Genomic DNA, 12,545 nt, shown 5'->3' with positions numbered 1-12,545 from the left:
ATTATACTAATTTGAACTGCATTCTACACATTGTCTCTCCTCTGAATACTATTATCACAACATTGGATGATGACAGCTTTGCAAAGGTCAAACAGATCAGCTAATAATGGCCTCTCTTGCTATGCTCTTTCTTTTCTCTCTCTACAGCATCTCTACTTGTACTGCCACTGATAGCTGTCAAGAAATGGCTGCCTCAGGGAATTGTGCCTTTTATTCTGAGTGTGTTGAGAAACGTGTGCCCTGTGGCCCCAATGGTTATGCATTAGGATATGGAGGAAAATATTGCATTAAATTTGGTGAAAATATTGACTGCTTTCCTGCTAATGTAAGATATGCTACCATTTTTATTATTCCTGTATTGCTATTATGTAACTTACTATTTTCTTCTTTTTTAGGGGCAGCAGTGGATAAATAAAGTTCGTATATGTCTCGAGACAGCTCTAGTAAACAGTACTGTCTATCGTAATAATGCTACCTGTGAAGATATTAAAGATTATGCTTTTAAGACACATCCTCAGTGTTATTTAGATGCAGGCTTCTGCTCTGTAATACTCGATAGTCCAACAAATTTGTATTGCCTGTACAAAGTTTTTGATGTGAAAGACTTCTTTTCAAAGCTAGCAATTAATCAGGTAAGAAGATTCTATCATTATTATTATTATTATTATTATTATTATTATTACTACTACTATTATCTACTCTTGTTATTATTATTACAATTAATAGGTCTATCAAACCTTAAAGAGCTGTGCAAGTGGATGAACAAAATACAATTAATGAATATTGTTTTAAATTAGGTGTAATAATCATTATTCATGATTTGTTTGCAAGTTTGTGTACTGTATTGATTTCAAATGAGAGGGTGGGGCTGGATGCTGCAGCACAGCAAGCACTTGCTATAGAAATGAGATCTATACTTTTGCTTGCAGCAAGTTTGACTCTTTGGAAAACTGCCTATGGACAACTAAGTTTGTAGACCAATAAGTATTTTAATTCTATTGTTGCATGTGTGCATATCTATAGGCATTGATGATGAATTTATGAGCTCACCTACTGTCTCTCCAACTCAAAATGAGACTGACTTATTTAGAATAAATGGAGTAATTATATTACTGACAGTTGGTAGCTGCACTTTTGCATTATTATGGCTTATACTGTTCATGTATTTTGCTTTACTGTGGTAAGTGGCTAGAGGCACATGCATCCTGACAGTTTTATATACTGTGAGTAGTTATGGCTATCGTAAGAAGAAGAAGCTAGAAGAAAAGAGAGAGGGCTACTATAGGCAAGCAGCAGCAAACCCAGTCAGGGATAGTGAAATGGAATTTCAATTTCAGCAAGCACTGCAGACTGAGAATGAGGATGAGTTTAGTTTACCAGAGGAGAATCAAGGTCAGCAAGCAACTACTAGCTGAGCTACCTAAAATGTATTTTGTATAATTTTATCACAGCATTTTCAAGAACGTTTAGTCAAGAGTCTGAGCATGTTTCAACGTTTCAAAGGTCATCATCGAAATCACGACTGATGGAGAGCACAGATGGTGCAGGGGGTCGTGCAACTAAGAAGAATAAAAGAAAAGAAGAGGAGGAAGATGAAAGTGATAGCGAAGAGAACAGTGAAGAGGGTTCTGAAGATGAATCTGAAGAAGATTCAGAAGAATCGGGATCAGAAGAAGAAGAAGAAGATAATGATGAAGAAGAAGATAATGATGAAGAAGAAGATAATGATGAAGAAGAAGATAATGATGAAGAAGAAGATAATGATGAAGAAGAAGATAATGATGAAGAAGAAGGATCAGAAGATTCTAGTGATGATTCTGATGAAAATTAATATTCTGAAAATTAATACTGAATACATACATACGAACTAGCACTGAATACATACAACCTCCCATAGAGCCAGGCTTATTTTATTTTTGTATGACAGTCTAGTTTTTATTGGCTTCGTTTCCCTAGATTACGGCATGCTTACTCAGTATAGTCTCCGTATACTTTCAAAATTCTTATTTATACTGAGGAGTCCGGCCCGTAAAATCTAAACACCTCTTCTCGACGGCTCAGATCTTAATAGAACTTCAGCAGAATCCAAGGATGGTGAGCTGTTCCTTCTTGTTCCTATTGCTGACCGTCTTTACTAATGTCTGGCAATTAAACGGTGAGTTCAAATAAAAAAATTACAGGCTATTTACTAATTGTTACTGACTTATTTGACTATATAGCCTTCAAATTACTACTGCGCTTTTCACGCCATTTGGATCATTCCATGTTCCGTAAATCCCTCCCCTCCATTATTACGTGCATCAGGGTATTATGCAGTTTACGGAGCATGCAAATGTGATCCAAGTGGAGTGAAAAGTGCAATAGTGAAAATTTGCTGTAATCACGGCGGTATTGCCCAAAAATTCAAGGCATGCCCTTGAATTTTCTGCTGGTTTGGCACAGAACAAACATGAGTTGCTGCAACACTGCGCATGACTGAACTCAGTGCAGCCCGTTGACCGGTGCAAGAATTTGTGGTCATATATAATTGTTGAACACATTCACACGGTTACAATGTGTTTTACCAACTGATAGAAAATACAAAAGACTCTTCCGTTCCCCCATATTGCATGCATTTTTCTATGCACCATCAAGTGGCCCACCCATATAGCTGGTTGAATGAAATTTTTGCTTCATAACATTTTGATTATCACTAAATGAGTTTTAATTAGGCAATTTTCTCACAGGCCATGCATAATGGTTATGATATTTTGGCATTATGGCTTTTAAAACTCACCCTCCAAGAATTAATTATTACCATATAGAGCTAATGCATGCAGTATGGTTGCTCTGCATCTGCCATTAAGGAGGGTTGTGTACAGTAACATCTATGGCAGGAATCACATTAATAAACTGCCCTGTTGCTAATGAGCCATAACTTAGTAACAAATAACATTTGGAATGTGGCTAACATGCTTGCACTCTAATCATAAATCACACATATACACATGCAGGTCAAGGCAATGGAGCAGTTGAACTCTTTCGTGATGGAGGCACTTCTCACAAGTTCTCTTCTGGAGTTGTGAGAGTGTTCTATAATAATGAATGGGGTAATATATGCTATGGGCCTACTAGTTGGACCCAGTCTGAATCTGATGTCCTCTGTCACCAGTTAGGATGGTCTGGAGGTAGTGCTCACAACTCTTCCGGCTCATTTAAGTATGCAATAACAAAATAATTTCTAAAGCATTTTAATTGAATATTTACATTGAAATTAATTATGTACGCAAAGTAATGAGGTATTCAATTTTGTTGTTGTTGTTGTTGTTATTGTAGTTATGGACTTGATACAGCACAAGGTGTCATTGAGACTGTCAATTGTTCCAGTTCATCCTATCTTGTACTCCTACAATGCACCATTAACCCGATCAGACAGCAATGGGACGACAGTCGTGATGTTGCAGTCTCTTGCTGTAAGTATATATACCATATATATTTTTACTGCACTAAAATTAATTTTCTCAACTTTGCTAAATTAATTTGTGCAAAATTCTATCCACAGTAAGAGGCCACATGAGTTTTATTGTCCATTTGCAAAAATTTATTCTGTAAAAGAAAATTTTCTTAAAATTTAGTAATGGTCATGCTACAGAGGGCGGTTATTTCTATGCAACGATGCAAAAATGTTGCAATTTAATCTAACTGTTGTTTGCTACACACCAATTACATATGATTATAAAGTGCCTTTGATAAAAGTGAAACTCCCTCTCTCCTACACAAACACTCTAATTTATCCCTTCCTCTCTCTCTCAGATGCTACTAGAATATGGGAGAGCCTTTCTTACGACGGCCACTTGAGACTGATTGATGGTGATCACATTACAGAAGGACGTGTTGAAATACTCTGCAATGGCCAATGGGGAACTGTGTGTGATGATGCTCTGGGAAGGGAGGAAGCAAGGACAATGTGTCGCCAGCTAGGATATAGTGATTATGTGAAATATGATCATTTAATACTGTGAGTAAATGCTAAAAATACTTAATCATAATAGTATAATACAAGTAATGTAATACCTGAGGACTGAGATATCTGCTTGAGATAAAGCCAATGGCAGATATCAAGGGACTCAGGTATCACTGATACTCACCTCCAGACACTTTGTATGTGATACACCAATTTTGAATAAGGTTTATATGGTAGTAATAGTGTTTAATTGTCTCAGTACATGGATTATGTAATTGCTAATTTCTCTTTTTTCACCCTCTCTACTCTCTCTCCCTCTTGCTCTTTTCTGATTGCCATTTGAAATAATCGTACCTGACAGCAAATTAATCAATAATAAGTGTGAATTTCCTCACCTTCTATTGTCCATTGTTTACTGTAAAGATGATAACAATTTCAATTTATTTCCAATTGAGTAAACCATGTTTGTGACATAAAGATTGTTCCAATTATTAATTACCTGCTCTTCTTTTCTACTCCTGTTAGTCCTGGTAACAGTACTCAGCCAATATGGTTGGATGATGTTATATGTCAAGGCACAGAATCTTGCCTAGCTACATGCCAAGTCTGTCCTGCAGCACAGCACCATAACTGCCGCCATGGAGAAGATTTTACAGTATCTTGCAGTAAGATGCCTCCCTCTCTTTTTCTCTCTTCCACTCTCTTTGTTCTATTGATACTAATTTTTTACAGCTTTGATGTGCTGGTGTTATGATTTTTCCATTTTTATTGTATAGCATACAACACTAATGATGAGAGGCTTGATCAAACAAACAATACTTGTGTCAACGCATCAACTACAGCAGGTATACAGTATAGGTTTACATAAATTAATGCTTCAATTTATTGTAGCTATATTTTTAATGCCCTTATAATATATTTTAAAAGTTGTAATCATTTTTATCAATTATTGCTGCTTGAGCTAAAAATTTTACTATTGCATTCTCTGATACATATACATGTTTTTGTGTTGCATAAATTTTTTTGAGCTAGTTCTGATCAAAATTGAATTTTTTATGATTTTTAAAAGTTGCCTGTATGGTCTCAGGCCAAATTTCATCAAAAAATTGAAAAGGAGTAAATTTTTCATTTTTATAATTTTTTTTCTGATACATATTATACATGTACTTATGTTGTGTAGAAGTTTTAACTGATTCCGATCAAAATTGAATTTAAAAAATTTTTAAGTTGCTCAAATATTTTACATCTTCATTTACACTATATCACTTTATACTTTTTAGTTCCTCCAAAGAAAGACATGCTGATGATACTAGGCATAGCACTGGGTGGTGGTGTTGCCCTGTTGCTCTGTGCACTAATCTCTGCAATAACCTGCTGCTGTGCCTGTCATTACTATAACAGAAGCAAAGGAAGCAAGTATGCCGATGAATTAAAAAGCAATGGTACAAAACAGCCAGCACACATCAGTGCCACATCGCCAGAAGTAATAATGATAATGGATGGATCACCTCAAGCAATCCGCAAGAGCAAAGATATGAAACATTCTCCTCCTATTAATTTTGATTATGAAAATGTTTCTGGGCCCACTGTTCTTTATTCTCCTGCTTCTTCAAGTGGCAATCATCGTGCTCCAAAAGAGCCACTCACCCCTCCTGTCTTTCAGGGGAAACCGACTTTCTAAAAGAATTTTTGCCAAAAATATAAACACCAATTATATTTTGTTTTCCTGCAATAATTGAATATTATTACTATTATTATTATTAGCATATAGTGCATGAGTATTGATTATATATTTGTTTTTGTTTATTAAAGTGTTGTTTCCCTTTTTTCTTTAAAATAATATTAAAGTTAATTATTTTGGTAAATAGACTAATCATGTGACTACCAGTAAATCTTTGCAGTCTATAAATTTAGCTTCTGCAGTCAGTTTTTTACTCTATGTTTTGTTCAGTTCATCATGGAATTGTTTGATCATCCAGATGCTCTGGTGCTCCTGTTGGTATTGCTAAATCATGCTAATGCTCAAGGTGAGATTGTACCAAACCAGTAAAACTTCACTGATACTGTGTTAGATTCTTAATTGAAATACAACTCTACATAATTATTATTATTGTTTGTTTTTAGGTGACGGTCCTAGTCTTGGACGAGGTCTTGGATCAATTCGATTATTTGACAATCGCACAGATTTACTGCATCCATCAGCTGGGATTGTTCAGATCTATTACTACAGGGCTAATACCAGTGACATGGGTTGGGGTAATATTTGTGATAATATAAAAGACTCTAATGATGATCTGTCATTCAATATAAATGATGCTAGCGTCATTTGTAATCAATTGGGATATAGTGGAGCATTAAAATTTGATACCACTACAAGGTATTGCATATAATTATTTATTGTTTTTGTTGTTAGAAATTCTACTGTCAGTTACTGCAAGGCAGTGACACAATCACTGGCTGATTGGATCCTGACATTCAATTAATATTTGTTTTTATAGTTTTGGAACCGATTCCCTTCCTGCTGTTATTTATGATGTTAATTGTACCACCAATAAATACCTGACACTTAGGCAGTGTGCCTTTAAAACCAGTAATGCCTCATTTGTCTGTGAAGATTCTGATGATGTGTATGTTGAATGCAGTAAGTTGAAGATTATAATTTTTACTTAATCATAATTATAATTATTTCAATAACTCAGAACAGTCATTGTGGTTATCTATCAAATATTTATAAATTACAATATTTCCCAGATACGACTAGAATTTGGAGTCGTCCTTATGCTGGACAGATTCGTGTACAGGGAAGTGATTACTCAAATTTTGGCCGACTGGAAGTATATTGTAATGGACAGTGGGGTACAGTATGTGAAGATACTTTTACTGAAATTGATGCTAGAGTTGCCTGCCGTCAATTGGGATACAGTACAGTTCAATCATTTGAGGGATCTGGGAACCACCTGTTAGTTACTAAAAACATCATGTACATTTTTCAAACTTACAATAATCTTGATGCATTTTGTCTTTTAGTTATGGACCAAGCTCTCAGCCGGTCTGGTTGAATGATGTTCGATGCCACAGTTCTCACAAATGTATTTCATATTGTCAAATATGCCCAAGGTCATCAAGGAACCATTACTGCAATTATAATGAAGTTGTCATATTAGGATGTGGTAAGCTCATGATATCACATTAAATCTTGACTTGTTTTTATTCTGCATAGAATTTAATCGAAACGCCATTCAATCAAGCAACACACTTAGCACCTGTCAGAATGCTAACAGCGCAGCAGCTAGTAAGAATACCACTGAATATCCAGATTATACATTATTTTCTAAATTATAGTTCTTGTTATTATCATCATTGTTGTGAGTATTATAAGTTGTCTCGTATCCACTGCTTGTGTGATTGGCTTGCCAATGTGCATATGCTTCTGTTTGGGTGTTGGAATCGGTAGTAGTAGGAGCAAGAAAAAGGGATATAATGTTTCTAAAGCAACTGACCCTAATGCTGGTGGTCCTAGTGCTGGAGGTGATGCTGAAGGTGGTAGTCAGCCACCACCTCAAGAACAGGAAAAGCCTCCCCAGGAAGAGGAGAAGTTTCCAGAAGGGAAAACTCCAGAGCATGAAGATAATGAGTTTGAAATGAAGTCAAAAAATAAAGATGAACAACCAGAACAGTGATTAATGCTTTTAATTGTAATATAATTATATCCTACTTATAAATTAAATAGATACATGTGCTGTATGATAATAATAATAATAACAATAGCAACAACTGTTTGCTATGTTAATTTTGTATTTTTTACAGTTAAATATTCAATTATTCACAGAAACAAGATTTTATATGAATCTTTTTAAAGCTCCTATACTCATTACAACAGAGTTTATTTGCTCCCTAACGATTCTAGTTTTTATTAATCCTTCTCCAATATTACACAATATCAATTAATATTTTTAATAACATATATATATACATGTAATATCATCATCAGTATGCTGTTAGTGAAAATAAATATAAAGCTGAAATAAATTAACATAAACAACAACAATGAATATGAAGATGATCTTAGTACATTAATATTGCATAATCTTCATGCTAATGAATGAAATCCTTTAATACATTGAATAGTTCATAAGGTCTGTCAGCATGTACCCAATGGCCAGCTCCATTAATGTGCTTTATAATAGCATTTGGAAATAGAGACTTGATATCATCATAAACCAATGGACTATTAATAGAAATACACACACACACATATATACCAATACTATTTCTATAAGCTTCAACACTAACTTTATGTATGAAGAATTACTGCCACCAATAAATAGTGTAGGGCCATTGTATGTCTTATATTGCAAATCACTAGGAAACTGATTAATGTGCTTCTCCATTGAGTCCTTTATTACGCTTAGATTGAATGTCCAGTGAAATTGTGATGTACTGTCCTTGCCTTCTTTTCGTAGATTAGTAAGTAAGAAATTCCTGACTGTAGTATCCTGTGAATTATGTTTAAATTTTTAAAATGATATTCTGTAATCACAAAAATAATTATTACAAATTTATTAGCAGCTAAAATAAGTGTATAGTGCATCAGAAAAAGTATAAAAATGAAACATTCTCTCCTTTTCATTTTTGACAAAATTTGGCCATAGACAATGTAAGGGACTTTGGCCCAATTTTGGAGCAACTTTAAAAATTCATAAAAAATTCAAATTTGATCGGAATCAGTTCAAACTTTCTACACAACATAAGAACATGTATATGCATCAAAAAATAAAATAAAAATTAAGAATTCTCTCCTTGTCAATTTTGGTGATTTTTGGCCGATGACCCTGTACTATAGTACAGGGTCTTTGGCCTGATTTTGGAGCAACTTTAAGAATTTATAAAAAATCTATGCAACACAAAAAATGTATAAAAATATTGGAAATTCTCTGTACTCTTTACCTCTTCTTATCCTCATACTGTGATAACTGTCTCTCTCTCTCTCTCTTTCTTTTTTAGTTGAAAGGTTTAAATGATGATGAATTAGAGGAACACATGACTCTACTTGATAAGAGAATGGACGAAGAGTTGGAAGCTCTCAGAAAAAGATACCACCAGAAACGCCAGCCTATACTTCAAGCCATTGATGCCAAGAAAAAGCAGCAATTTCGTTAGAATTATCATTATTATTATTATTATTATTATTATTATTATTACTATTATTTAAGTTCCATTTTCATATCACCTTAATTTTCATTATTATAATAACTCTCTTACCTAATCAGTATGCACCATTTTGTCTTTTTGTTATTATTATTGTTGTTGTTTGTATTAATGATGAATAAAGTTATGTAATGACCTGGCAGCTACCTACACATGTATTCTGCTTGACTTCAATTTTGTGCAGAAAATTATTATTCTTTTTCGATTTTTTGATTTTTTCTAGTATACGGAAAAGTAGTTTCCGTTTACTTCCGTATCTCCAAAATACCTGGTTGCTATGGAGACTCAAACACTTGGATGTATCTATCTATGGCTCTAGAGTACTTGGTGTGACTACTGTAGCCTCTTCTTTCTTTCTTTTTGCTAATCAATAGACGCCATGCACGCTAAGCATCAAGGGTATGCCAAGGAAACAAAGACATCTTTTTATATCACATTTTCTATCCCTTTTCTTCTATTTCTGCTTTTTTTCTCTTTCTTTCTCCAGTCCCCTTGAAAGCTACAACAGTCTCACTGATGAGAATTTGGCGGGTTATTTCGCCTCCTCTTCGAGGCGGCACTACCTCCAAAGGATGGGGCTGGTAAGAGCATTTACAAAAAGACTTCAATCTTTTCCTTTCTCATGCAGATCACTCAAGATGGCCGTGTTCTGGATGAAGAGACTATCCGTCGCTATCATGCTAGAAACGAGCACAGGGCCAGGTCGAAGCATGCAATGTCAGAAGCACTTGTCAATAGAGTCGTTGAGCTAGAGGTTAGCTCAACAATTCCGTGTAACAATTAAGTAGTAGCTAGATACATTTTATCTACAAAACAGCACACATGGATTGGATCTGTAATTGAAATTGCTGTAATAATTGTCACTTGTAGCTGTGTGGTGTTGCGCATGAATCTGTAACTTGATGATACATGTGCACGCCTTTGCATGTTGCTTTATGGTCTCTTTTTTCTAACAGAAAAAACGACGTGCAGTGTTAAAGAAAAAGATGGAGACACTCTCCAAATTGGAGCTAGCGGAGAAAGTAAAGGTAAGCTTTTATTAGACTGTACGTCATTTCAAAGTTTATAAATGTTCTCTTGTTTATCTAGCATGAAGCTAGTTACCCTTTGGGTGTGGCTTTGCTCGGTCCTTCAAACTCGTGCCCACCTCAGCTCTCGTCGACACTAAAGAAACGCCAGGAGGAACTGGGTCTCTCGGAAGAGCATTTCCTCCAACTGAACCACATGGTTAACACCACAAAGTCTCTACCCACGTCTTATATCAGTCCTTATGGCAGAGTACATCCGCCAGTACCCCCACCACCTACAACAGCATCACGTACTACCAACATGCAGATTAGGAGCGGGCGTATAAGAAGACCGCAGGTACTTTATAATACCCTGACAGTACTTTAGAAATTCAGTGACCAATACATGTACTACAATGTACATGTGTATCATTTAATTTTTAGACCCAAGCAATATAAGCATGCGTGCATAATAGCAAGGTCTTGTTTCATACTGTTATTCTCTTGTTTCAGACTGCCCCAGCTGTTTCTGAGATCAACATGCGAACTAATGTTGAGCTGAGGTTCGAATATTTAGGAGGTGGCATCAAATTAATGTCCGTTTTTGATCCACGGGTGTATGTTGAAGTTCATCAGCAGCACTGTGGTGGCAACAATATTTGCTTATTTAAGGGAAAACTCCTGGCTAAAGGTTAGTTTTATTGTTATCTAAATTTCATTGAAAATTCCTTTATTTTATGTATTTCTAAACACAGATCAATTTACTGTAACTTCAAAGAGACACTATGGAATGCCTTTTGGGATGTCACTCTACGTCAACGGGCTCATTAACTGTCGCATCAGCTCTTGCTGCGAGTACAAACACAAGCAAGGACAGGTTCTGGGCGGTGGGAAATCCTCCGCTAACTTTCGCCTCTTGAAAGTCGAGGGAGGTCAGCCGTGCTACCTCTGCAAGTTTGGACATGCAAATCAGTCAAAACTCTTCCCTCCAGCATTTAAACCTAAAGTATGAACATGTACATGCACAAAAAGCTACTTGTACTAATGTAATTACAGTTTAGTACATAAACAACAAAAGGCTACTCGTACTTGTATGCTTTGCAATTATAAAATTTCATCTCCTTGGTAAACTCTAAATGTTATGTAGATCTTTAAATGTCTCACTTATTAGCGCCGTGATGTATTTACAAGCTCGCAGTAATAATAACAACAAATGAGTGTACATTTATAGCAATAATTAATTACGTCGCATTTATTGTAATCTTCGCTTATCAATGCTTCCCAAGTATTGATAGGGTATAACAATTAATGTTATTTTTCACTAATACTCGCTATTTTTAAAAATGCATTTATTAAGTTTTGAAGACTTTATTATCATTGTATAGACTACGCCTGTGAAGACAACAGTGAAAATTGAAGAAGAAATAAAGACAGATGGAAAGGAGGAGGGAAAAAGAGAGGAGGATGGGAAAACAGCAGAGGAAGAGAAATTGTCGGACGATGAATATGATGATGAAGATTTCGAACAAGAGGATGATGATGAGAAAAAAGATGGTGATGAAGAAATAGATGGACAAGAAGAGGAAGAGAGAGAAGGAGGAGAGAAAGAAGAAGAAGGAGGGGGAGCAGGAGGGGAGGCTTACTCATCAGATTTTGATTCACAACAAAGTCAAGAAGAAGAAAGAAAATCCTCAAAAGCATCTACACTCACTTCTCTCTCCCATGCATCACAAAACTCACCCTCTCCACCACCACCTCCTCGCAGTAAGAGCACGTCAGGATCATCAAAAAGTAGTAGTAGGACTCCTTCTCCGTCTCACAAGGAAAAAGATGAGCCTGTACCTCTTGAAGTGGCTGAAGAGGTTGTGAATGTTGAAGAGAATGGAGAGCTGTTTAATGCTGTGGATAAGGAAGAGATACTAGGAGGGAAAGACAAAGAGAAGGAGGAAGAGAAATAGAAGGAGGAAGAGAAAGAGAAGGAGGAAGTAAAAGAGAAGGAAGAAGAAAAAGAGAAGGTAGGATCAAAAGGAGACAGATAAAGATAAGGACAAGGTGGAAGTCAAGGCTGACAAAACTCAAGAAAAAGTTGAGAGCCTTCAAGACATAGCTCCAGAGACAGAAGTGGCAAATAAACCTCCAAAGGATGGTGATAGTGATAGCCAGTTGTTATCAGATGATGCCATGATAAAGGAATATCTTACCCAAGTATTTAGAAGAGCTCAGTCATACATCAGTAGAGAGCTAAACATTGCAGAATTGGATGAAAGCAAGAATGAACTCATTCCTGCTACTGAGAGCGATGGAACTGATGTATCTTTGAAATTTGTTTCTTCCAAGCCGAATTCGCCATCTTCCTCTTCCTCCTCTTCCAGTGTTTCTTCTACTCA

General features: G+C 35.7%; 4 protein-coding genes across 4 annotated transcripts; all 4 read left to right on the top strand.

Moving 5' to 3' along the window:
• Positions 1-56: 56 nt before the first annotated feature.
• On the top strand, positions 57-1,262 carry LOC109584838 (uncharacterized). The gene is made up of 5 exons (XM_020000733.1): positions 57-325; positions 396-632; positions 727-968; positions 1,024-1,180; positions 1,232-1,262. The coding sequence occupies exons 1-3, from the start codon at positions 107-109 to the stop codon at positions 760-762; spliced, it is 492 nt and encodes a 163-aa protein (XP_019856292.1). The 5' UTR covers positions 57-106; the 3' UTR covers positions 763-968; positions 1,024-1,180; positions 1,232-1,262.
• Positions 1,263-2,032: 770 nt separating this feature from the next.
• On the top strand, positions 2,033-5,798 carry LOC100636086 (neurotrypsin-like). The gene is made up of 7 exons (XM_011407830.2): positions 2,033-2,155; positions 2,994-3,198; positions 3,316-3,452; positions 3,793-3,997; positions 4,469-4,608; positions 4,720-4,788; positions 5,224-5,798. Exons 1-7 carry the CDS (start codon positions 2,092-2,094, stop codon positions 5,622-5,624), a joined length of 1,221 nt encoding a protein of 406 aa, XP_011406132.1. The 5' UTR covers positions 2,033-2,091; the 3' UTR covers positions 5,625-5,798.
• A 52-nt stretch (positions 5,799-5,850) lies between these two features.
• On the top strand, positions 5,851-7,664 carry LOC109584840 (neurotrypsin-like). Its single transcript, XM_020000734.1, has 7 exons — positions 5,851-5,970; positions 6,068-6,320; positions 6,442-6,584; positions 6,695-6,902; positions 6,971-7,113; positions 7,164-7,235; positions 7,286-7,664. The coding sequence occupies exons 1-7, from the start codon at positions 5,901-5,903 to the stop codon at positions 7,621-7,623; spliced, it is 1,227 nt and encodes a 408-aa protein (XP_019856293.1). The 5' UTR covers positions 5,851-5,900; the 3' UTR covers positions 7,624-7,664.
• A 1,752-nt stretch (positions 7,665-9,416) lies between these two features.
• LOC105313977 (glutamate-rich protein 3-like) lies at positions 9,417-12,126 on the top strand. The gene is made up of 8 exons (XM_020000737.1): positions 9,417-9,550; positions 9,639-9,732; positions 9,780-9,905; positions 10,108-10,179; positions 10,241-10,516; positions 10,672-10,849; positions 10,914-11,164; positions 11,544-12,126. Exons 1-8 carry the CDS (start codon positions 9,531-9,533, stop codon positions 12,114-12,116), a joined length of 1,590 nt encoding a protein of 529 aa, XP_019856296.1. The 5' UTR covers positions 9,417-9,530; the 3' UTR covers positions 12,117-12,126.
• Positions 12,127-12,545: the final 419 nt, after the last annotated feature.

Source organism: Amphimedon queenslandica, unplaced genomic scaffold, assembly GCF_000090795.2.
Source record: "Amphimedon queenslandica unplaced genomic scaffold, v1.1 AMPQUscaffold_13160, whole genome shotgun sequence".
In the NCBI taxonomy this organism is placed as follows: Eukaryota; Metazoa; Porifera; class Demospongiae; order Haplosclerida; family Niphatidae; genus Amphimedon; species Amphimedon queenslandica.
The sequence above is the reverse complement of the archived record's forward strand: the minus strand, read 5'-3'. Positions and strand labels throughout refer to the sequence as shown.